The sequence below is a fragment of the Pleurodeles waltl genome, chromosome 9, assembly GCF_031143425.1.
Source record: "Pleurodeles waltl isolate 20211129_DDA chromosome 9, aPleWal1.hap1.20221129, whole genome shotgun sequence".
NCBI classification, from domain to species: Eukaryota; Metazoa; Chordata; class Amphibia; order Caudata; family Salamandridae; genus Pleurodeles; species Pleurodeles waltl.
The window spans coordinates 86,389,962-86,415,664 of NC_090448.1; the positions used below are offsets into that span (position 1 = coordinate 86,389,962).

The window sequence follows — 25,703 nt, forward strand, 5'->3', positions numbered from 1 at the left end:
TAACATGTCACCTTATGCAAACACCTGTTATTCTAACATGCCAGTATATGCCCCAGACAAAGGCATGCACCCTATCAAACACCTGTTATTCTAACATGCCACCGTGTGCAAACACCTTTTAGTGTAACATGCCATACTACAGTACGTATAAGAGAAAAACATGCATCCTGTGAAACACCTGTTAGTGTAACATGCAACTGTGCGCGTCAGACAAAGACATGTGCCCCATTAAACACCTGCTTGTGTAATATGCCACAGAAGGCATCAGACAAAAGCATGCTCCCTGTCAAACACCTGGAACTGTAACATGCCACCAAATGCATCAGATAAAGTCATGTACCCTATCAAACACCTGTTAGTGTAACATGCCACTGTACACATCAGGCAAAGGCCTGCACCCAATCAAACACCTGTAAGTTTAACATGCCAACATACGCTTCAGAGAAAATAACAACACACATACAAACAGATACTTATAGTAAGCACAGCTTATATACATAACATAGTCGATTGTCACCTTTCACATAACACTATTCACCTATACACACCGTACACTATTTCAACAATAGAAAATACAGAGACAGTACTTGAGTCTTATACCCAACTTGGCACAAATATAAAACTAACTGGCGACTAGACTACCCAACAGCACACACTTCTACTAGCTGGCTTATATCTTTAAAGTTAGAGATGGCCTGGGTACTGGTCTTACTTTTCAAACCCAGAACTCGTTAAGTACCTTGTTCAAAGTGTGGCAGAGAGGGAGCTCTGCCGTGATTGGAGCAGATCCCACCCTGACAAACTTGAGGCTCTGCTATCTCATTTAGTGTTGGGGAAATGTGGTGGCATATCAACTGGCTCCACTGCTGTACATCCATGAACTGATAGTCTGCATTCCATGGACCACAAGGACAACGTGGTAGGTCCCTCACCCTATTTAGGACATAACAGCAATCCATCACTGGATTTACCTGCCAGAAACCTCCAGTCACCATGCTAGGAATGATAATCCAAGACAGTGGAAACAAACAATGTCCGAAATCATGCAAGAGATTTTTTTCTATAGAACATGGGCACTAAGCAATGTTCTCTCAGGTCTGTAACCAAGAATTAAACTGATTCTAACTTCGGAGGTAAATCCAATATTTTCTCCAAAGACTCAGTTTGTATTTCTAAGCGCCAAGAAACCGTCCCTGTGTACATGTGCTCTAAAAATGCAATAACATAACATAACAACATTACAATTATGTTCTTACCTTCTATCGTTGCCCTCTTTGGGAGAATAGTGATGGCTCCTTCTGCTACTTCTTCCTGCTGGTTCACAATGTTGACCTTGGATCCCCAGCTGTCTGAACCAACCAACATAAAATGACCCATTTGCTCTGCTCTCTTCACTGCCGCCAAGACTTGCCTGTTGGAGGAAGCATCACAAACAGGAGTAACTCCGCCAGCCAGACTAGAAACCGATTTTAATCAACTGGTGCCATTAACAGAAACCAGAGAAGCGAGCAGGCAGAAAGCCACAAAGATGGTATTGAAGACAAAATTATGAATCCCTCTAGAACAGTTCTCAAGGGAAATTCGGGGTGGTGTGTGGCTGCAAACCTGTCAGAGATGGGGTGGGATATGCCAAGAATCACACACAGCTTAAATGAGCATAGCCATGACAAAGTGAAATGAAAGATGAAAACTGAAGACAACAAGAAAGCATAAGATACAATAACAGTCCAAAACAAATAGGAGACAAAATTGTTGATTTCCTCTCATTCTCGATACCATCATCCCTTTTTTACGAACATGGTCATGTGCTGTAGAGTTAATGGTGATATACAATAACTCACAATATCAATGAGATATCTAGAATTGCCCTATTAATATAAATGGCAATAAAACTTTTGGTAAGTAGATATTTGAGGGAGATCTGGGCTAATTCCATTAAGCACAATGATGTTTTCTTCTGGCAGAATGTAAGACTTCCACTGGCAGGGGCTGAGGGATGTAGAAATGGCTTGGATCACACAACACACTCGGGGCGTCCAGTTTCAATGCAACAAGTCATTAAGAGCACACCTCTTAATTATTGTGGTTTAATTTAATAAAAAAACTCTTTAAAAACTTTCAAGAGGTGTGCAAGGATACAACTCACAAAGCATTCAAATGAAAAAAACAATCACGAATGAAAGGGTCGAGCCAGTCATAAAACAAAATGTTAATTATTCAGTAACTGACAATGTTTCATTTGAGTACAAACTACAAAGGGAAAGTGGGGAAATAGTTCAGAAAGTGAGTGTGAGCTGTCATTAACTTGAATAAGATAATCAATTCAGTAAATAGCAATGTAAACACGGAAACAAGAGCAAGCATTGGTATGGTAAATAGGTCTGGCTTTGGCTGCCAGCCTTCTGGCTCTAACAATGCTTGTTCTATTTTGCCATGCTTTTTGTAAACCTTTTTTGAGGAGGTATCACACGCTCAGCAATAATAAAAAAGTATGTTAAAAAATTGTTCTTAGCCTCGCAAAGTGCAACTTGCCATAACAAATCCTGGTACCTTCCACAGCTATTCAGTGTTGTGCTGCTTTGTAGCCACGTGCTGCAATTCCTTCCTGCGGGATGTTTTACTCTCTGTTAGTGGGAATTCTTGCAATGTGGAATCATCAATGCGTGGCCCACTGAGAAGCTGCTAATTTACCTTCCACATCTCAGGGATCATTCACAAAGCCAGCACTTCCCAATTACTGGCAACCATAAGTCTCACCTTTCCTGGGAGGGTCATCCAGCTGTAGGAAAACGGTACAAGGGGCTGCTACATTTTTTATCAGAAGTCAGGAACTTTAACCACCGCAATGAGGGATAAAGATTTCTAACTTTGCTAGACTTCTTGAGCGAAACTTATAACTAAGCTACCTCCTTAAATCTTGGAGCTGAATTTATTAAACTCGTCCTTCGCCTCCTGGCCAGGATGTGTGCTAATGTGTGCTAATATGGCAAGCAGGGCTCTATGATATGGGTCAGCTCACGGCAATTTACAGTGGAGTGGTTTACAAAAGGTCGAAAAGCTCTAACCAAGAATGGATGTTGTTTAACCAGGTGAGTTCTCACTAGATTAATTCAGGCACTTTACCTCAGAACTACGATGAAACTTAAGAAGTTTGTACATCTTGTCAGCCAACGATACCAAATTCCATTTGAGATAAAGTATGGATGTGATTTTGTTGACTTTAACTTCTACATACCAACCAGAAATCTTCAGGTAAACATCAGCCACAGGACGAGGGGGACACATAACTCACACACATTCATATTTGTCCACTGTAGTAATCCCCACAGATGTTAAGACACACAGATCAGTAGACCTTGGCTTTTCCACAGCAGGCAAGAAGGCTGATACATGCAGCAGGCAGAGTAGCCCTCTGATCCAAGTTCTAGTGGCAAGGAGAGGAATTGATATTTCCATCACTGAGACAATGATGGAATATTTCCATTACTTGTGGTAATATTTGGTCCAACTGAGACAATGATATAAGACAATCAGAAAAGACTCAAATGTCCAGGTCTAGTATAACATCAGAGGGCCCCAGCCATGCCTTATACATTGATCTTAGTGCAAGCTCTTGGACAAATATCGCACAATGTTAAATTAACATGTACCCCCCTTTTACAAACAGGTAACCTCAGGAAGGAAATTCTGTGTTTGGTGCATCATAGACACAAGAGCCTCATATGTGAGCAAATTGTGAACTGAAGAAACCTCGGCCTTTCTCCAGATTTGGTAAGAGGGGTACTCAAGGAAATTTAGCTCCTTTCGTCAGATGAAATCATCAGCGTACTTAAAGAAAATGTATCTTTTGTCATTGATGAAGCAGCAAGTGTACTCAAGGAATCTAGCTCTTACACCAGATAAAATTATTGTTCTAAAGGAAAACATGTCCTTTTGTCATCTGAAGTCACCAAAGCACTAAAAGAAAATCTGAACGTTTTTCATCGCAACCCACTATAGGAAAACCAGTTTGCACCACTAGATGAATTTTGCCATTACGGTTAAAAAAAGAGTAGGTCTCTGATGCTAGATGAAATAATCAAGGGACATGAGATCCAGCCTCAACCCACTCCACCTCTCTTTTACCTACACCCCGTTCTGTAGAAATCAGAACTCTTTATTAAGTTCTAAGAAACTGGATTTTCCCCCAAGATTATGGAGGAAAAACATTTAATTCTCTTCATTCCTTTCTGTATACATCTGGCTGATGTTTACATATGTGGGTGCTACAACAGCCTTTATATGCTATATTTGAATTCTAAATGTAAAGCCTCACCATCTTTTTGAGACTGTAATTGTGGGGAGATGTAGTTGTGGTTGAATGGCTTTCCATTCCACCAGATTTCCCATATCAGAAACACACCTGCACCTTAGAAAATACAATTCAGAATGCATTTAAATATTTTAAGTTTCCTATCTCAAAGGAGTTCTTCCAATATTTTCGCCACTTCCCACTGAATTTCATACATCAGTTGAGCACAACGGAATTGAACAGCCTGGGGGATGCTAATTTGACTATTGTCAGATAATTGTGAAATTACCTGTGTGATGTTCGCCTGTCTAGACAGAATACACATGGATTCTTGAAGTAATGAGAGCCAATTTAATTACCGCCGCGCATTATATGTGACAGCATGTGACAAAATGGTTGCAAGACCAGCAATGGAATCCTAGCAAGAAAAATGACAATTGCTATTCTTCCCTTTTTGGAAAATGTAAATTTACCTCCCAACCAATCCCAGGTGGTAGTTTTTACTTTTTAAGTGCTGAAAAAAATGGACATAATGCTGCTTTTGTTATTGTCAAAAACATTGGTACCATTCTTGCCAGGAGGTGTGCAGGGTATACTTCGATTAATCATGCAGTTTTCAAGATTCTTGTGAATTTCCAGAGTAGAAATTATGTTGAAACAATGAATTTGCCACAGACAATCAAGGAGAACTGATGTTGTGGCCTTAGTGGTTCAGAATGATGTACCCGTGGGCATATAAATTAATGGTTTTCCTGCACAATGGAAACTCACTGAGAATTTTCTAACCCTGTGTTTGTATATGCTCATTGCATGCGTCGCACTTAGCTTTAGTTGTGTATGTAAAGGAAAATACTTTCTTGTGTGTTAAGCATAAATGAAATCCTCACCTGATTACCCTCCTCTGCCTTCCTAACTGAGAGTATACCAACCATATTCATTTAGACCTAAACAGTCACATTTTAATGTGATAGTTTTCCCATAATCACTGGAGGCTTTAAGGCACTTCGGGCCATATGTACAAACACTTTTTCCCATAGACACAGAATGGGTAAAAACCTTTGCTACATCGGGCCCTTCATCTCTTTCAATTTAAAGAGGCCCCAATTTCTTTGGGACCCCCTTACACAAGATGAAGAAAGATTTCAGCTAAAGGCAAGATTGGAGCATTCCCACTATACTTTGCTTCCTACACTAGTTGCTGACACTAGCGATGGTTTGTTTAAACTCTTTTTTCATTATTCACTTGTATTATTGTTATGTTATTTCTCTGTACTGGCACTGCATAGCACACATCTCCTGTTGGACTGTGGCCTCGGTATTTGAGGAGGCTAATGCTTTGATTTACAATAGCGTAAAGAAGAGTGGTGCCAAGACCATAGACACCACAGTTAACGTACAAATACATCAACTGATCAATTTATTCAATCATATAGTAAAAACATTCAAAACAATGTGACGATGCACTGGGCGTGTGGTGAGAAACGTGCTCGGTGCTCTCATACAAGTAATACACAGGTGTGACAATACATGATCAAGAGTGTGTGTCAAGTAAGAATAACACTGACCATTTTCTTTCTTATGTATAATCAAATTGGGTCCGTAGAAGCAGTCTATGGCCTTTTGATCTTTTAGGCAGATAGAAGGGTCATCATCAGGACTCTAAAAATACATGAGCCAGAGACAAATAGAGGATAGGCACTAATCAAACGTTGCTGAAGGCACCAATGGGCTTAATTCAGCTACACATGTGCAAGGAATGTATAGACTTCAAAAGTCATCAAAAATTCTTCCTGGACCCAGGAGAAGCAGCCATCTTTTGAAGCACACCCAGCCAATTTCACTCAGCTCTCCTTTCACACAGTATTGTCTGCTGTCCTGTTGTGGTACTCCTCTGGGAGCGGTCCGATCTGCCCTCCTCACATTACCAGATCTCCTGGACACCATCCAAATTACACAAGAAATTTATGATGACTTACTTAGATGTGAGCCTGTCAATTTTGAAAGCCATGTTACATAGTCTGATAGACATCACATGTGTTGACAACCCCTAGGTAAATTCATATTTAAAGCTTCTCATTTAAACAGGAATGAGAAGGAGAATTGTTGCTTTGCTAGTTTTGTAATTGACATTACCATTGATGTTATCCAATTTATTTAACAACATGAGAAGCAAACAAATATAGACCAAGAAGCTTGAGGCTTTATATCAACAAATATTCTGCAGCCACCCTTACTAATCACATCATAGATGTCATAAAACAATACAACCTTGATGCACACTTCATCACAGAAACACAGCTATTTCCTATGTCTTAACACAACTTTGATGGTCTAATGCCTACAAGCTACACATTCATCAATAGTCTGGAATTTCAGCCCTGCATCACAGTTAGAGCCCCTGCAAAGGCCATAAGAGAACACTATAGAGATCATACAGGCTGAGAATCCCTCACTTTGTTGCAATGGTCCAATTCCCCCTCTCCACACCAGAAAGCAGAGCTTCTCCATTGATGCACAATTGACATAATAATTGCTCTGACCATCATGAAATTCGAAAACAAACTGCAGACTGATCTCCTGAAAGTGGACAACCACCTCACACAAAAGAACATAGTTTGCCTGTTCTATTGTTAACAACTTAGTCATACCCCAAGGCGTTCACCCATGATCAGAATGTTGTTTGGACAAAATAAAAATATCAGGAAACAGAAATATCGGAAATTAAATCCCGTGCCACACAAATATTGTGATGTAGAAATACCATTGACAAAAATATTGTTTTTTGAGATAAGTAATATTGTTGTAAATATTTTCACTGCTTTGTATATTCTTTTCATGAATATTAATTATTTTAATGTGGTTTAGTTGATACATACATTTGATGTGTTACTACTGTTTAGGTAAATATTAATTGTTTTTCAAATATTGTGACTTTAGGGCAATTGAAATTGTTTATTCATTTTTATTAGTAATTTATAGTTTCATACTGGGTTGTTAGGTGTGTAGGGGGTTTGGGTGGGAAGTTAATAAAGGTAATGTTAGAAATGGGGTCTTTGGTTGGCAGTCAGGTTACCCCCTGTCCAAGCTAGGATCCTCACTCTAGTCATGGTAAGTTCCACACAATCCAAATTAACATGTGCCCACCCTCTGGTAGCTTGGCACGGAGCAGTCAGGCTTAACTTAGAAGGCAATGTGTAAAGTATTTGTGCAATAAATCATGCAATAACACAGTAGAACACCAAGAAATACACCACACAGTGTTTAGAAAAATATATAATATTTGTCTGGTAAGATGCAGGTCAAAACAATCAAGATGCAATAAGTATACGTTGAGTTATCACTGTACAAATGATATGAAGTGTCTTTAGTCTTTTAAAAAGCAACAAGTGTCTCTTGCAAGCACAAAGTACCTGGTTTGCGTTCAAATTCTCTGCAAGGGACCACAGAGGAGGAGATGCGTGGAAAACTGGGAGGTGTGTGTCGATTTCTCCGGCCGCACACAGACGGTGCGTCATTTATTTTCAATGCAGAGAAGGCTTTGCGTCGATTTCTGGCACTCAGACTTGGATCCCCTTTGGGTTGTGGGGATTTTGGACGCCCCAGGGACGATGCATTAAAATCTGGCGCTTGCAGGATGAAGTGGAAAACGGGGAGGTTTGCGTCGATCCAGTGGGCCGTGCGTCAAAGTTCCGGTGGCAACGCTGGCGCTGCGTCAATCTACTCATTGCAAAGTCGGGCTGCTTTGTTCCGGTTCGGCAGGCAGTGAATTTTTCACCGCGATGCAGGCTGTGCGTCGTTTCTTGCAGCCTATGCGTAAATTTTTGCCGCAGAAGGAGTTCTTTGCAGAGATGAAATCTTTTTGGTCCTGAGACTTCAGGGAACAGGAGGCTAGCTCTATCCAAGCCCTTGGAGAGCACTTCTTCAGCACAGCCAGAGAGCAGCAAGGCAGCACGGCATCAGCAAGGCAGCAGTCCTTCTCAGAAAGCAGTCAGGTGAGTCTTTTGGGCAGCCAGGCAGTTCTTCTTGGCAGGTTGCAGGTTCTGGTTCAGGTTCTTCTCCAGGAAGTGTCTTGATGAAGTAGAGTGTCCTCAGAAGTGTCTAGCTCAGAAGTGTCTAAGTTGGTAGGGTCAGATACCCTGCTTAAATACCCAAATGTGCCTTTGAAGTGGGGGAGACTTCAAAGAGTGGCTTAGAAGTGCACAAGGTCGCCTTTCAGTTCCATCCTGTCTGCCAGGGTCCCAATAGGGGGTGTGGAAGTCCTTTGTGTGTGTGAGGGCAGGCTACTGTCCTTTGACATGTAAGTGTCAGGCCCTCCACCCTCCCAGCCCAGGAATACCCATTCAATATGCATATGTGTGCAAGTGTGACTGAGCATCCTGTGTTTAGGGTTGTCTGAGTGGATGCACAGGGGAGCTGTAAACTAAACCTAGCCAGACGTGGATTGGACAGCACAGAGGGATTTAAGTGTAGAGAAATGCTCACTTTCTAAAAGTAGCATTTCTAAAATAGTAATATAAAATCCAACTTCACCATTAAGCAGGATTTTGTATCACCATTCTGGCCATACTAACTATGACCTGGCTACTCCTTTCAGATCAGGATCTACCACTCAAACAGACGGTAGCCCTAATGCTATCCTATGAAAGGAGCAGGCCTCATGGCAGTGTAAAAACAAATTTAGGGGTCTTACACTACCAGACATATAGAACACACATGTTCATGCCCTGCCCTATGGGTTTCCTAGGGCCTACCTTAGGGGTGACTTATATGTAGAAAAACAGGATTTTAGGCTTGGAAAGTACTTTTAAATGCCAAGTTGAAGTGGCAGTGAACCTGCACACACAGGCACTGCAGAGGCAGGCCTGAGACATGGTCAGGGGGCTACTTATGTGGGTGGCACAACCAGTGCTGCAGCCCACTAGTAGCATTTAATTTACAGGCCCTGGGCACATGTAGTGCACTTGACTGGGGACTTACAAGTAAATTAAATAAGCCAACTGGGTATGAGCCAATGACACTGTGTTTTAAGGAGAGAGCATATGCACTTTAGCACTGATTAGCAGTGGTAAAGTGCACAGAGTCCTAAAGCCAGCAAAAATGAGGCCAGAAAAAGAGAAGGAGGAAGGCAAAAGGTTTGTGGGTGACCCTGCAGAAAGGCCATTTCTAACAGGTAATCATTTATTATGAACTATTTAATAAATATTATTTAATTATATGATTGATATTAATTTTGTAATTTATGTAATACTGATCTATTTTTTTATATGATATTTGCAGGCTGTCAGGTTTTTATAGGTATAGGGTGGGAAGTTAATTAAGGAATTATTAATTAACAATTAATTATGAATTGTAAATTGTTAGACCTGGCAGATTTTGGCATGGTTTCCCTGTAATTTTTGCTTCTGTCCTCATGTTTTTGGATCCTGTGCAGTAATTCATTTTGGCTGGTTTTGGTACTCTGGGCATTTTATCACTGCTAACCAGTCCTAAATTGCCAGTGCTCTCTGTCCAAATTGTATTAATTGGTTTATCCATGATTGGCATATTTGAAGTAGGGGTAAATACCTAGTATAGTGCACTAGAGGTGCCCAGTGCCTGTAAATAAAATGCTACTAGTGGGCCTGCAACACTGATTGTACCACCCACATGAGTAGCCTGTAATCATGTCTCTGACCTGCCACTGCAGTGTCTTTGTGTGCAGTTTTAAACTGCCAATTCAACCTGGCAAGTGTACCCACTTGCCAGGCCCAAACCTTCCTTTTTACTACATGTAAATCAGCCCTAAAGGAGGCTCTAGGTAACCCCATGGGCAGGGTGCAGGTGCTCTTAAAAGGTATACTGGTGTATACCGGTGTGTTTTACATATCCTGATAGTGAAATACTGTCAAAGTCGGTTTTCACTATTGCAAGGTCTATCTATCTCATAGAGACTGCCTTTAAATATCTTTTAAGTGCAGTTTCCCATTGGGAGCAGACAGAGAGTTTGGGGTCTGAGAACTCACAATTTAAAAATATTTGTTTTGGTAGTGTTGGTTTTTAGATTGTCACTTTGAAAATGCCACTTTTAGAAAGTGAGCATTTTCTTGCTTAACTATTCTGTTCCTCTGCCATCTGGACATCTGGGTCAGACTGACAGTTGGGCTGTTTGTGAATTCCCACTAGACAGTGACACAAAGGGTGCTGGGGAGTTTCCTGCATACCCTGATGAGTCTACTGGGCTAGAATGGGAAGGGAGGAGCTGACACCTGCACCTGAAAGGGCTTTGCCTGTCCTCACACAATGCAGTCTCCAACCCCCTGGTGTGTGTCTGGGCCAGGCCTGGGCAAGACAGGATCTTGTAAACAACTTTGAAGTTTGCCTACGTTTAAGGCAGAAATGGATATATGTAGTGGACCCAAAGACCCAGACTTTCTGGATAAAGAGGAACCTTAGCCAAGGAGAAGAGTTTGATGCTTGGGGAGGGCCTGACACTCTTCCTGTTGCTTTGCTGTGGTGGCCTGCTGCTGCTTCTGCCTAAGAGGGAAAGGACTGGACTCTGCTTTCTGCAATCCTGCTTGTGAAGTGTCTCTAAGGGCTTGAACTGAGCTTGCCTCCTGTTAAGAAGTCTCACGGACAGCAAAGACTACACTTACCAGCCTCTGGATCTACTTGCTGTGGATTCTAGCTTGCCAGGTGGTGCCTACTCCAGTCTCTGGGCACCTGGGAGTGTAAGCTGGTTGAAAAAAAATAAAAGCCAATTGCAACAACTCTGGATGGCACCTGGACTGATGCCGCTTCTTGAGCCCACGACACCGCCTGCAACCGAAGCTTTGGTCCCTGTTGGAGTGCAAAGACCCCGCCGACATCACAGGCCCGATGCTGCTGCAGCTACGCTGATGTTCCGTGAGTTTGAGAGTCGCGAGTATGTGACCCGATGTCCGGGACACCCGACTCCGCTGTGGCACCCACAGCCCCATCGCATGACCACGACCCCGTGAGGTCACCCCATCATTTCTTTACCCACTGGACATCAACCATGCTGGAGCATAAGGAACTGACGCTTCACACCAATGCTGCATCACCTCCCCTGCTACGCAGTAAGGAACCAACTCCGCACCGGATCCAGCGACACCTCTCCTCCCCGACTCCGTGCACTGGCTTGTTTCTTCGTTACCAAAGGCACTGTACCTGGGGGTCCATGTGACTCCGTGACCAGCGCCATTGGTATCAAATTGTTGGGAACGACTCTGTTACAATGTTGCGGTAACTTTAAATTGAAGCATTTGTGTTTCTAAGCAGTATATTTAAATTCATAACTTTGCTTGGGTATGTTGGATTTTTGTTCTTTTTAACTTGTTTTATTCAGAGAAATATTGGCTATTTTTCTAAACCTGAGTTGAGTGATTTTGTGGTGTTTTCAATGTGTTACTGTGTGTGTTTGTGCATATACTTTACATATTGCCCCTGAGATAAGCCTGACTGGTTGTGCCAAGCTACCAAGGGGGTGAGCAGGGGTTATCTGAGATGTGTATCTCCCTAGCCCTGTCTAGAGTGAGAGTCCTTGCTTGGACAGAGTGCAAACTGACTGCCAGCCAGAGACCCCATTCCTAAGAGTAATCAATTATGTAATTGATTTTAATTAGGTAATTTATGTAATAATCATATATTCATTTATAGTTTATATTTTAGTTGGGGCCTGCTAGGTCTGTAGGAGTTTACCATGGGAAGTTAATTAAGTAATAATTAACAATCCATTATTAAGTGGTAATTATTTAATTGATTTTTAATTATGTAAAAACTGGACTACTGATTTGTTTTAATTAAATTTAATTTGGAGGATGCCAGGTGTGTATGGGTATCAACTGGGAATGGGAATTAATTGTTAATTCTTATTTGTAAATTAATTATTTAATTGAATTTTAAATAGGCAAATTGTGGAATACTTATTTAATTTCATTTTAGTTGCGGGGTGCTGGGATTCTAGGGTTTAGGATGGGAGGTTAATTTATTAACCATTAATTATTATTTGTAAAATGTTTATTTGACTAAATTTTAAATATGTAAATTTTGGAATACCTATTAAATTTCACTTTATTTCATTTGTAGAATGCTAGGTTTGTAGGGGCCTAGGGCGGGAAGTTAATTAACTAATAATTAACAATGAATTGTTAATTGTTAAATATTTAATTTATTTGAAATATGTAAGTTATGGAATAGTATTTCTTTTAGTTATATTTTAGGTGCAGACTGCTAGGCTTGTTGGCATATAGGATGGGAAGTTAGTTATTTAATAATTGAATAACAATTATTGATTACTTTCTATTTAATTTTTTATTGAATAGTAATTATGTAAATTGATTGTTTTAGATTTGCATATATATATGTATATATATATATATATATATATATATATATATATATATATATATATATATATACATATATAAATGTCAATTAATATTTTTTTATGCAGACTTTAATATTTTTTCTACATCCATGAGGTTCTCATATATGTAATGTTTTTGAAGTGAAGTAATTTCTCTACTCTTGTTCAGACTGCAGTAGGAATAGTAAAATTGCCCTCTTTGCAGTTCAACACTTTTACTACTGCTGTTGTGGTGTTTGTATTGGGAATAGGTAATTTTGTTGCTATGAAGTCCAACACTTTCCCTACTGTTGCGCTGTTTGGAATGGGGATAGTCAATTTACCTCTCCAAAATCCAATGTGTTCCCTACTGTTGTATTGTTTGTAGTGGAAATAGTATGTTTCACCCATCCAAAGACCAATGCTTTCCCTACTGTTGCTTAGACTAGAGTGGGAAAAGTGCACTTCACCCCTTCAAAGTCGAAACATTCCATCTTAATGCACTGATTGGAGAAGGAATTGTAAATCTAATCCCGTCGAAGTCCAACACTTTCACAAATGTTGCATAAATTAGAGTGGAAACAGCATATTTTCATAATATTGGCTAAATAGGTTGTATAGCATTAATTGTTTTATTTTTTGTATTTTAATTTATACATTTATTTTAATGTTTATAGTTGTTTTGCAAATGGGATTGTTGAATTTTTAATATTATATTTTTCATCTAAATGAATTATTATATTTTTCCTATTCGATTGTTTATATTTCTTTTGCTTTTATTGTGTATGTATGTTTTACTATGAAATATATATATGAATTCAGCAGTAAAAGAAACTATAACTCGTGCGCTAAGGTAACTATAACTCGTGCCCCCGCTATGCTTGGTTTTCTCATCAACAATTTCACTGCAAATGTTGCAGTGATATTATTAATGATATCATAGAAGATGTCATAAGTGATGTAATAGATGGGGTAATTAGCAGTGCATGGCTAGGGTGTCAGTTACAGTTTGACTAGGGCTTAGTTATAACTGTAACTGCTGAATTTCTATGGTTTTGTGTCTGTAAAATCTGAACCTAACTATAATATCCCTTCAACCTTTGTTTTTTAGTGAATTTCTAAGGTTCTTTAAATAAAAAATGTATTTCTAGGGTTTTATTTAAAGTGAAGCAATATTTATTTACCATACTTTAATATACGGTCACTGTATATGGCCTTTGGCCATGTGCGGTAAGGTGTTGGCTGCAGGGTCTGGCCTTTGGCAACCTTTGCCTTTTCAGCCAACCCTGCGCAGGCAGCCAACACCATGCTGTGCAAGGGCCTCGGCTGTGTGAGGTAGGGTGTTGGCCGCAGTCCCCGCAGTCAGCCAATCTGGGATGCGGTCATGCATCCACCCTCCCTGGGGCGATTTCAGCCCCAGGGATCCCATCCCCATGGCCTGCCACATTTCTATATGGGAAGGTGGCCCAGCTTCCCAGGCAGTATGTGGCCCTGGGGACCCCCAATGCCAGGGGCCCATTGCTTAATTTATGGGGGGAGCAGGGCATTTACCCCCCTTCCTTTTGGGCCAAATTCAGTCCTGGGGACTCCATCTCCCAGGGCCCTGCCATATTGTAAATGGGGAGGGGGCACACAGCCTCCCTCCTTGGGATGACTCTTGATCCCAAGGATCCCATCTCCCTCGCCCTGGGCCAATATTGGCCCCGAAGACTCCATTCTCTGGGGCCTATTACATTAATAATTGAGGAGGGGGCCACACAGCCCCCCTCCCAAGACCACTTTTCCATCCCCAAGGCCAGGCCACTGCAGCTTTGGGTGTTGTTGGGGGTAGCTCCAACAACCCCATAGCCCCAGCGGCTCCCACCTCCGGTGGGAGCAGGGATTGCTCCTGCCCACAGGAAGCAGTTCAAAATGCTGCTCCCTGCAGGAGCAAGTGTTAACAGTTCAGCTTCTGGTGGGCCGAGGTATGCACCCTGTCCAAGTAGGAGCCACAATGCTAGTCAGGGTAAGTCAGATACACACTAAAAGTTAACCTGTGTCCATCCTCTGGTAGCTTGGCACTGAGCAGATAGACTTAACTTAGGAGGCAATGTTTGAGGTATTTGTGCAACACTTCAAGTGGTAAAATAGTGAAAACATTACACAAAAAGACACCACACTTGTTTAGAAAAATAGAGCTTAATTTTATGAGTAAAGCGAGACCAAAATGACAAAAATCGAAGAAGTAGAAGTCAAGATACGATTTTTTAAACAATAAAATGCAATATAGTGCCTAAAAGCATAAAGACCCAATATCTGGTTGCACTAGACCGGGGTAAATATGGGGTAAATATTAAAGTTCATGCCAACCACGATGGAGCACAGGTCAAATACAGTCCCAGGTATGTCCTGCTGAAGTTTTACCTTCTCAGAACTGAGCCAAGGGCCCAATTTGGGGGAAGAAGTTTGCAGGAGCCAGGAGAACGTCATTAGCGTAGTCCATGGGCAGGAAGAGTTGACCCGACATTGTGGATGGGCGGACTGTAGCCTCCCAGTCATGTATGGCGATGCTTGCTATGTGAAGAGATAAACTTGTAGTGGCTCATCCTGATTTTTTGCGCAAGCGGTGTGGTTCAGGTGCAAGCAGGCCCAATTGCAGTCACAAAGAGCCATAAAGCTTTATTTCAGGACCATAAAACTACTTCTAAGGGCCCAGATGGCAAGGGTACCTCTTAGGGGCTGTAACTGGTTAAAGACGAGACCAGGAGCTGTAGCAGGAGTTTTGGAAGTATTTTGTGTCCCTGAGACTTCAGAAAACAGGAGGCAAGCCAGTAAGCCCCCGGAGTCACTTTGGTTCTTGGATGGAGAAATCCACGTCCAGTCTTTGTCACTCCCAAGCAGAGGGGCAGCAGGTCAGCTCAGCACACCAGGAGTCCAGCAAAGCAGCAGAGTGGCAGTCCTTGTAGCAGTAAAGCAGTCCTCCTTCCTGGCAGAGTATCCATAGGTCCAGAAGTGTATAATGTTGATGGTGTCAGAGAACCAGTACTTATACACAGTTGTGCCTTTGAAGTGGGGAGACTTCAAAGAAGGGTCTTTGAAGAAAACAGAGGCCCTCCTTTCCTGCCCTGGCTCCAGACTCACTACAGGGGTGTATGCAGCTCTTTGTGTTTTGCAGGACACTTGAACTATAATGGTGTCAATCATCAATTTTTTACCTGTAGTTTGTATTTACCTTTATAAGTATAGGAGTACGTTATTCTAGTAAACAATATTTTTGCGTAAAGCAGAGTGGCCTAAACTCCGCTGGTGGAGAGGAATGTATGGCCCACCCCTAAATAAATGGTCTAGAAATAATCAGTCTTAAAGTTTTTAGGAATGTCTGCATTTTGTAAGCCGACATAAATAAAGCATGTCACAACTCTGGGTGCCATCAATATTGGATGCGCCTGGTCTCAATCTGTCACCCTGGCAACAAAAACGATTTTATAGTACATTCTGTACACTGTATGTTTTGAAACGTGCAGTGTGCGATTTAACTATGAACATTCTTGTTAACATCCTCCAGCAAACCACACAACTCAAATGTAGCTGCAGTGTAGAACATCTAAACCCCAAACAAAACAATCTCTGGGCCCCGAATGTGTGGTATTTCAAAGTCCTAACACTGCTGAACATTTCTGAAATCTAGTATTTATATTTGACAAAAATCTTTTCCAGAAAGGCCACATATCAACAGTGGTGAATGTGGCCAATATTTATCTGTGGTATCTCAGAAGAGTGTTTCAAGATCTGGTATTGTCTCAAAACTTCGAAAATAATACTTCAGAAAATACACTTCCTAAATATGTGTCTAAGTATAAAAACTTTTAAGGATCACCTCCATATGTATTTGTTCCCAAAATGCACTGAAGTAAGGGCAGTGTGAAAAGAGTGAAGAGGTTGGGGGTTATGGATTAGGATATAGGATATAAAATATGTGGTCTAGGGGTTAGGTTTAAGGCCATACGGTACACATTATGAGATTAGGGGTTTAGGGTGTAGGGTTAATTATTGGTGTATAGGATATGGAGTATGGATTCATGGGTTAAGGGTTAGTGGTAATGTGTATAGGGTTAAGAATTAAGGGTTAATGGTTTGGAGTATAGTTTTAAATGTCAGGGTTGGGGTAAGGGTATGAGGTAAGGGTAGGGGTTCAAGTACAGGGTTAAATGTATAGGCATAATTGTATAGGATTGAAGTGTTCGGGTTAAGGGTATAGGGTACATGGTGCCGGGCATGGTTTTAGGGCTCTGAGGTGTAGGGAATAGGTGTCATTGCCACAGGGTTTAGAGTTAGCAGTATAGAGCTAAGTATAGGACATCAGGTATAGAAGTTAAGGGTATGGAGTAAAGGGCTTGGAGTAAGAGGCTAGAGTAAAGCGTGACGAGAACTGGGTATAAGGTGAAGGATATGGGTTTTGAGATTAAGGGTTTGAAGTATGGGTTTTGGCTATATGATGTAAGGATTAGGTAATAGGGAAGCTGATTATAGTTCAGGGTACGGATTAAATTATAAGGTTATGGCTAAAGTTGAATGCTTAAGGACGTACAGTTAAAGGTTTGTGATATAGGGTTGAGTTTTGAGCGACAGATTGACATTTTTAGTGCACAGTTGGAAACATTTTTAATTTAAAGTGCATGCGTGATTGTTGCAGTTACATAGAGTCTATCTGTTCGGAATGAAAAATGGAACCCTACACAATTCATTTCAACGGAACCCACTCCAATTTTGAGGTGCAGCATTTAAAAGAGTAAGAAACTAGCTTCTTTTTTTGTAAACTGACATTACTGATTTTACAAAACAAAACGACATTGCCAGCTGCAATATGCACGTCTGTCTGTCTTTCACATTGGTGTTCAGTGCAAAGTAGCCAAACCAATGAGAAATCGAACCCCCTTCCTGTATTGCCTCTACCCTCTGTCATCCACCTCAATTATCATAAACTTGGTGAAATGTTAATTATCACTATAGACAGAACTGTTAAGGTACAACCCAAGCCAAGCTCCTGCGAGTTGTTGCCTAGTGCATTCTCTCCTTGATCTCCAAAACTGGGGTTCCGGTTACTCAGTGTGTGGGTGTGTTCTTGGGTTTGCCCAGAGATTACTCAGATGGAGCAGGTCTCTGTATTCTTCAGGGCTTCCACTAATACTTCCCAGGCTCTGACAACAATAATGGATCCCGCCTGCATTTAGCCTCTCATAGCAGTACCGCCATTTCGTTGTAAACCCTATGTAGCACAAGTTTACGAGTTTGAATTGGGCATTACTTGATATTTTGGGTAACCTCTCTTGTATGGTCACCCAATCTCTCTTCTAGTGCTTCTACTCCTGCTGCTACCCGTTCTGCTAGTCACCTACAGATACTCTCACGGGGGTGGACCTCCAGTGTCCTAAGCAGTATGTCAGGGTTATATGGATCTCCCACCTGCGTTTTTTGCAAATATCTGATACAGCAGCACCTCAGTACTTAAACTCCGTGGAGTCTGCATCAGTGGAATGTTTAAGCCCTAGTAGTACTTTGACCAGATGCCCAAGTTCAGGCACCTATGGTCCCATCTCTGGCTCAGGCACCTGTCTTCCTGCCACCCACTGCGTCAGGTCCCATCTCTGGCTTTGTAGTCAGATAATAAGATTCAAAATCAGGGACATCTAGGCCTCCATCCACACCGGTCTCTGTTGTGTAGTTAGTGCCATCCACCTCTGACCGATCCCCATTGGAATGTAACTACCAGTGATTAAACTTTCCAAATCATCACCCACAGGATCCACACCGCCACGACTCCAGAGCAATACTACAACCGGGGTAATGCAAACATTTTTAATAATGCCACTCGCCCTGCAACTGATAGGGAGGGCATTCCCAAAAAAACATACTCAGAAGGAGGGCAGAATTCACCCAGTCAACATTTCCCTCTAGCAGATCGGTATGGTCATGAAATACCCAAACTCCAAAGTATTGCAGGCATTTTGGTTCCCAATGTAATCTTGTAAGGTCCTGTGGAGGTTCGGTATTGGACCCAACAGGGAATAGTCTTGACTTCTGCCAGCTAACTCTTACTCTGGAAAGCATTCTAAACTTGTCCAGGAGCCTTTTGGCACCTGTCAATACCTCAGTCCTATCGTGGAGAAACAGCAGGAGATCGTTGTGTACAAAACTATATGGTGGACTCGCCCCTCTATCTCTAACTCCCGGTATATATTTCCCATCCTCGCGCTGCAGGCCAAGAGCTCCAATGCCAAAGTGAAGAGTAGGGTGATAAAGGGCACCCCTGAGAGGTTCCTTGGTCCAAATCATAGTTCTCTGAGATTAACTTATTGGTTCTCACCCTGGCTATAGGAGCCGAGTATAGCAACTTGATCTAATTCAGAAACCCTTTCCCCATTTGGAAGGGTCCCATGGTGCCATATAAGAAGGCTCATTCCAGACTGTCAAAGCCTTTTCTATGTCTATACAGAAAATTGCTGCATCTGTCCAATTGTAAGTGTCAGCTTCTAGTATTGTGATAAGCCAGCGAATATTAAGTGCAGTGTTGCAGCCAGGGATAAACCCCACTTTGTCTGGATGGACACACATGGGCGTGTGGGGAAGAACCTGGTGGCTATAATTTCACTAAGGATTTTATAATCAACATTCAAAGTCGATAGAGGACATGGGAAGGCTTCCCTAGTTTCAAAAGTGGTACTATTAATGCTTCCTGAGTCGATTCTGGTAGTGTTCCCCCATCCCTTGCTGCCGTATATAGGTCCACCAGCTGGGGACTAAGTCCTTAAAATATGCAGCATATAACGCCACTGGGAGTCTATCTAGTCTAGGTGTCTTTCCCCTGTCCATATTTTGAATAGCTGCCTGTATTTCTGGCAGAGTAATCTCCCCACCCAGATCTTTATCATCCTCAAGTGATATGGTCGGGAATTCCAGGGGGGCAAGAAAGCCTAGGATATTTACTCACTCTCTGTGGCCGCACTCATATAGAGGCTTCAATATTAAGTATCAAATTTTTGATTGATGTCCGATTGTCTAAAAAGTTTAGCCCCCTGGGATTGATGTCAGACTGCCTAAAGAGTTTAGCCCCTGGTCCATCTCGAGCTCAACTATCAAAGATCCCAGTTTGGCGGGGTTCGCCAGCTAGACCAAGAGCTGGCCTGTGTGATCACGGTCTTCATGAGTCCAGATCATATAGGCTTTGTAATCAAAGTAGCGAAGGTGTTCGACCTGTTCAGCAGCCTTCTCCCTTGCTTCTAATAGGGCGGGTTGGAGGCCTGATGGCCCGGTCTATCCAGTTTGAGAGTTCTCAAGGCCCCCTCTGAAGCTAGCACTTCAGCCAGTAAAGTATGGCTCGCACCCACCAACTCAGCTATGCATCTCCACTAGAGCACCACTTTAAATGCATACTCCATTCAGGGGGAAGACACTATAACTTAGTTATCCTCAAAGTATTGTATAACACACTGTCATAAGGATTACCAGTATCCGAGGTCCTCTAGATATTCCAGCTTCAGTCTCCACGTGCATATAAGGTGCAGCAAGAGCGGGTCATGATCAAAAAATATATCTAGAAAGATATTCTATATTACACACTAGCACATGGACATCCTGTGTGTAAAGGAATGCATCTAATCACATGTGGAGATAATGGAGGGGCGAGAAAAAGGCGTGATCCTGCTCTTGCGGGCGGCACAATCACCAGGAGTCCACCAAATCCCACTCCGCCTGCCATTTGGTAAAAAGTCGGCACTTTCTAATAACTGGAGAGTCTCTCAATTATCAGTGGGATTAGTTCAATGCTGGGTTCACTACACAATTGTAATCCCCTCCCATGACAACAGATCCCACTACTTAAGGGGCTAGTTTCCTTGACAGTTCAGCTAAGAACCCTGCTGAGCTATGTGCTGGCATATGTACTAATTACGGTAATGTCTCTCCCAACTAGGTGACCCGTGACCACTACGTAGCAACCCTCTGTTGGAAGGTGATGCCCCTCTTATATATGCAGAGGAAGAGGTATGGTAAGCCTGGCCTTGCCATCTACGGTGTAGTGCTGCCAATCCTGTAGCAATGAGGTGTGTCTCCTGGAGGAGTGATATCTGGACCCCCTTTTCTGGAAAAATAGCTAATGACTTTGTATCTTTTGGCCATGCTGTGTATTCCCCTCACATTCCAGGACAGTATTTTATATGTCATGGGGGCAGCCGTTACAAGCAAACTTTGTAAATCCCTATTCCGTTCCGGGACCCAAACACAGCAGTATTACTCCATCTACATTTGGAGCAGTATTTAACCCTAGTGCATGACATGTAAATCGCTCACCAACATTTGAATGATAAACAACCAAACTCCCACTCCCCACGACAAGCAGGTGAGTACCCCCTATCCAAACATACGCAGATGACACAATCACTAGTGGGTGAACCAACATAGATACAAATAGAGGTATTGTAAGCAATCTGGAGCAGTCCACTTAGCCCTCCTATAATCAATCAAATTATTACACTGCAGACTCTTCAGACACAAAAAGGGTTAACGTGTCAATTGCTCATACAACTGGTAGTATTGTACTGCATCCCCCAGTGTCATTGTGGGATCCCTGTCCAATCTACTCATTCACCCCTTACCACACCATGAACCTGTCATATAGGGTCATGTGCGGTCCCAGGCGTCACCACAGGTAGCTTAGTGTCTGAACCCTCAGTGGAGGAAGCTCCATGGTCGAGATCTGAGGCCTGTCCTCCTCCTCTTCCAGCGAAGCCCCACTATCACTCAAGGCTACTGCTGTCTCCAGTGCTCCCTGCTGCTCACATTGAGCTTCTGCTTCTGATGGGGCCCCCCAGGGGGCGCTTCTGCACACACAGACACTGCAGTGGCAGGTCTAAGACATGTTTACAGGGCTACTCACGTGGGTGGCACCATCAGTGCTGCAGTACCGTTAGTAGCATTTGATTTACAGGCCCTTGGACCCTCTAGTGCACTTTACTAGGGACCTATTAGTAAATCATATATGCCAATCATGGACAAAACAATCACCAATGCAATTTATATAGAGAGCATATGCACTTTAGCACTGGTTAGCAGTAGTAAAGTGCCCAGAGGCCTAGAGCCAACAGAAAATGGTCAGAAAAAAATAAGAGGAAGGAGGCAAAATGTTTGAGGGTGACCCTGCAAAAAGGGCAAGGTCCAACACAGTGATTGCTTACAATATATCTTGCAATGTAGTGCCTCCTGGTGTCTCTCACATTGGGTTAGCTCCTCCGTTAGTTAAGTCAGTATCAGATGCTTTCAGCACTGTCGGCCCCCCATGTCCACATCCTTCTTATTAGCTGTTTTGCCCATAGTGGTAAAGAAGCAAGTCAATTGCAAGGCACCAGAACCGTCTACTCCAGATCCCGTTCAGGGTCGGCTTATTGTCAGAAGCACTAGTTGGAGTAATGACAGAGTGCAGTCCACTATTGCCCCACTCCTGTGTCAGGCAGACCAAGATATATCTGTTAGTGCTCACTCCGCAGTAAAGTCAGGGCCCTGCATTCCAGAGGGGGAATGGTTCATACTTACAGGGTTCAGTGGGCAGAGCAAAACAATCCTGGGTTCCTCTCCAAGAATATGGAGTCGTGCAGATCCACCCGCTGGGCACTGGTCACCTTTGAATGCACTGCACAGCGGGCCGGTAGGAAATGATACCGAGTGCCCTAATCAGCACGTGCAGCCAACTCAATCTCACTGCAGGCCAGGGATTTCCATGCACTAGGCAATCTAGCAGCCACTCATTCAGCAAGGCAGTGCGAGGCACAGAGTAGGTCTCTATAGGAATGAGCTAGTGCCTCCGAGGGGGGTTGCATGTTTTGTCAATAGTGCACACCAGTCTTGTTCTTCAGGATTGGTATGGACAGCTGCAGGGATGCTCTTGCATCTATCACCCAAGTGTCAATCACAGTACTAGTTGCCCTGCGCCAGGCTCCTCAACATGCTCTGTTGAGACCACCTTGGTCCTCTGTAAGTGAAAGATAGTTTCTGGTGGAGACAACATATGCAGGGACCCCCCCTCTGCTCAGGACTTAATGGCCGGAAGGAAGTCACAGTCCAGCAGCAGTCAGCAGCCTCCAGGCCAGGCAGCTCCAGTCATGGTGTGCACTAGGGGGCTGTCTTCTCCAGGCCAGTCACTGCTTCAGGGGATGTTCAAGGGGCATTAATTGTTGATTACCCCGGCAGTTTGCAACTGCGCACGACTGAGTGCTCATATATACCCCTGCTGCTGCTGCTTCCGGGCGGTCAGGGCTTTAATAAATATTTCCTCGGCTGCGGTGATTGTGTACGGCTGAGGGCTCCATATTCCCCTCTGTGGCTGCCACACCAGATCGGTGTCATGGGAGGTTGTGGGCCGCTGACCTAGTTCGCCCCTGTCTGTCTCTCCAATGCACTGCCTCAGTGGCCCCTACATGTAGCTGGATGATATTGCCAACAGCTGTGCTGCTCTGTGCCATGTCCTGACCTCAATCAACTACTGTGGTCTGTGACACAGGTGCAGGCCTGCTCTATGTGTGATCAAGGGGCAGTGGGAGAGTACAGATAAGCACCCCTCTGCGTGCTAGTCATCAATGTGGGGGGGGGGGTGATGATGTGAATTTTGGCTTCCAAGTCATGGTTGCCCATGATCTTGGCAGGATTCTTTCGGGTCTTGGCGGACCACCTCAAAGCACGTCTGACTGTGGCGCCATCTTAGCCACGCCCTGTAAAAAACTAACTGATGTTGATCTTAAACAAAAACCTCAAACTAACAAGTTACAGCCCACAAGTTGACAACAGCTATTATTTCACTAGTTTTCTCTCACATTGACATCTCATAGTAATCTGGGCTTCCTAGAATACTCAACTGGATAAATACAAAGATGGGAACATTCATCTGCACAATTTCTAATAAGGTTCCAACAGACAAACCTCATGCCCCCTGCACGCAACACAATGTACTGGTCGCAGGTAAAAAATCATTGTTTTTAAGATGTACCACAAAATGCTACAAGTCTTCTTCAGTCGTGGACTTCAGTTCTTTATCAAACATTATGGCCCTCTCAACACTCTTAATTTCTCCAATTTCTTTCTACTGAAAATGTGGAGGAATACAAAAGTACATAAATAAGTCAACACACTTTCTCTTACAACTTCCCTGTTCCACAATGCACCTAACTTCTGCCTAAGTTTAGCCTTGCCAATTTCTCAGAAAGCCAAGAATGACTGATTTGTTTTTATTTTTCCTATAATTAATCTTTCTTTATGATAGTCTTGAGTACTAGATTGCTTGTATATTTTGCCCAGAAGCCTCCAGCATGAATGGGTCCTTACCAAACATTAATAAAGTGTCAATCAACCTCCACAATACAAAGAGCTTATTTAGTTAAAGAGAGCATGGTCTATATAATGGTCATCAACCCCTGAAGGTCAAGGATTTGAGGTTCTTTGCTTGGATTGTACAGTCTAAATACATTTTAAATAAATTGCTCCTAACCAGAACTCTGACATAGCCAAACCCATCCAAACGGAAGAAAACCTGAAGATAAACTATGAAATTAATCTTTTGGAAATGATCTATTACACTAGACTTAGGGGGTTGTTTACAGGTGGGTCGAGCAGGCCCACCACTGTAAATCTATGGTACTCCTGTCCAGTAACCCATAGGGTTCCCTCATTATGTTTAGAGTCAGGGGAACAGCAGCTTATCTGAATGCAGAGCCTCAGCTGACTCCACTGTTGAAAACCTCTGAGAGGGGCCATTTCGGGTTGGGCACTTATCACTAGATTTCCATAACCAGGACCATCATGCTCTGCATTGCAATCCTGCACAGCAGTCTTGAGTGGATAAATTCCATCATGAACCCCATGGCAAGGAGAAAGCTCCCTGCAGCTTAGAGCCATTCTTATTTTGTTCTGTGAGAACAAAGTCTTGTGTTGCACATTTGTTGTTGCAGAAGAAAGTGCTTTTTCCAAGCAGGATATAAAACAAGGTTCCCACTCTGCAAGGGTCAGTGCCTTTGGTGAACCCTTGGTCTTGTGGCTCAACTGAAAGTAGAAAGATTCTCAGACACCTGGTGGCTACCCCTAAATGTGAGGAATGGTCTTCTTCCAATGAAGTTGTACAAAATAAACCTGTGTTTAAATTAGAAGCAATGTGTAAAGTATTTGTGCAGTGTTCAAATAGAAATAAAGTAAAAACTCAACACAAGAAAAATCTCAAACAAACGTTTTAGGTGAAAATAGAGCCAAAAGTCACAAACCGCCACTCACAGTTATTTGGTTTGATCTGGACTGGGGAAAAGTCACAATTTCAGGTTGACAGTGATACGTAGGCCAGATTAGGAACCAAGTTAGTGCTACTGAAGAGTTACTTTCTCAAGTCCAAGCACGGAGTGCGCCTCGTGTTAGTGGGTGCCATGAAGAAGAGGATGTTGGGTGAGGAGCTGATTGGCATTGTAGATGGTCACTGCTGTGGAACAAAGAGTCAGTTGTTGCTAGAGATTCATATTGGTGGGCGATCTCTTTCAGCACAAAGAGCAGGTTTCACTAGAGCTTCTCCTTGGCGGTTGTTGCAGACAGTTGCTGGTGGTGCGAAAAGCAGGTTCCCGCTGGAGCTTCACGTTGGCAGTCACTGCAGATAGTTGATTCCTGGCACAAATAAGGTAACCTTGCAGTTGCGAGGAGCCCAAAGCTTCTGTATCGCCATCTTTTCTTCAGGAGCAATATAATCTGCTGCTAGCCAAGGGTCCAGGAACAGGGGTAGGCGGTACCTATTGGGGATCAAGACTCACTCCAGCAGAGGGAAGAAGCAGAGCTCAAGCAGGTCCAGTCAGGTCTAGTGGGCGCTGGTCAGCTGGGCATTTGCAGGGAGTTTGTTGTGTCCCTTTAGTTCAAACAGGAGTTTGGCCAACTGTCTCTTGGCACTGCTTCTGGGGAGCCTGGGTTCAAGGCAATCAGATCAAATCTTCCTTGTTCAGACAGCATGGCAGACCTTCTTCTTAATCTCCAACAGGTCCAGGGTTGTGCTGATGAGAGAGTCTGAAGGTGCAACTT

The 25,703-nt window shown here is 42.9% G+C and overlaps 1 protein-coding gene across 1 annotated transcript in view; it reads right to left on the reverse strand.

Moving 5' to 3' along the window:
* The window catches only part of GRM7 (glutamate metabotropic receptor 7), a 1,785,443-nt gene that overhangs the window by 975,318 nt on the left and 784,422 nt on the right, over nt 1-25,703 (reverse strand). The window contains exon 4 of the mRNA XM_069206344.1: nt 1,257-1,411. Coding sequence (XP_069062445.1) covers nt 1,257-1,411 — 155 coding nt within the window. The remainder of the gene's footprint in view (nt 1-1,256; nt 1,412-25,703) is intronic.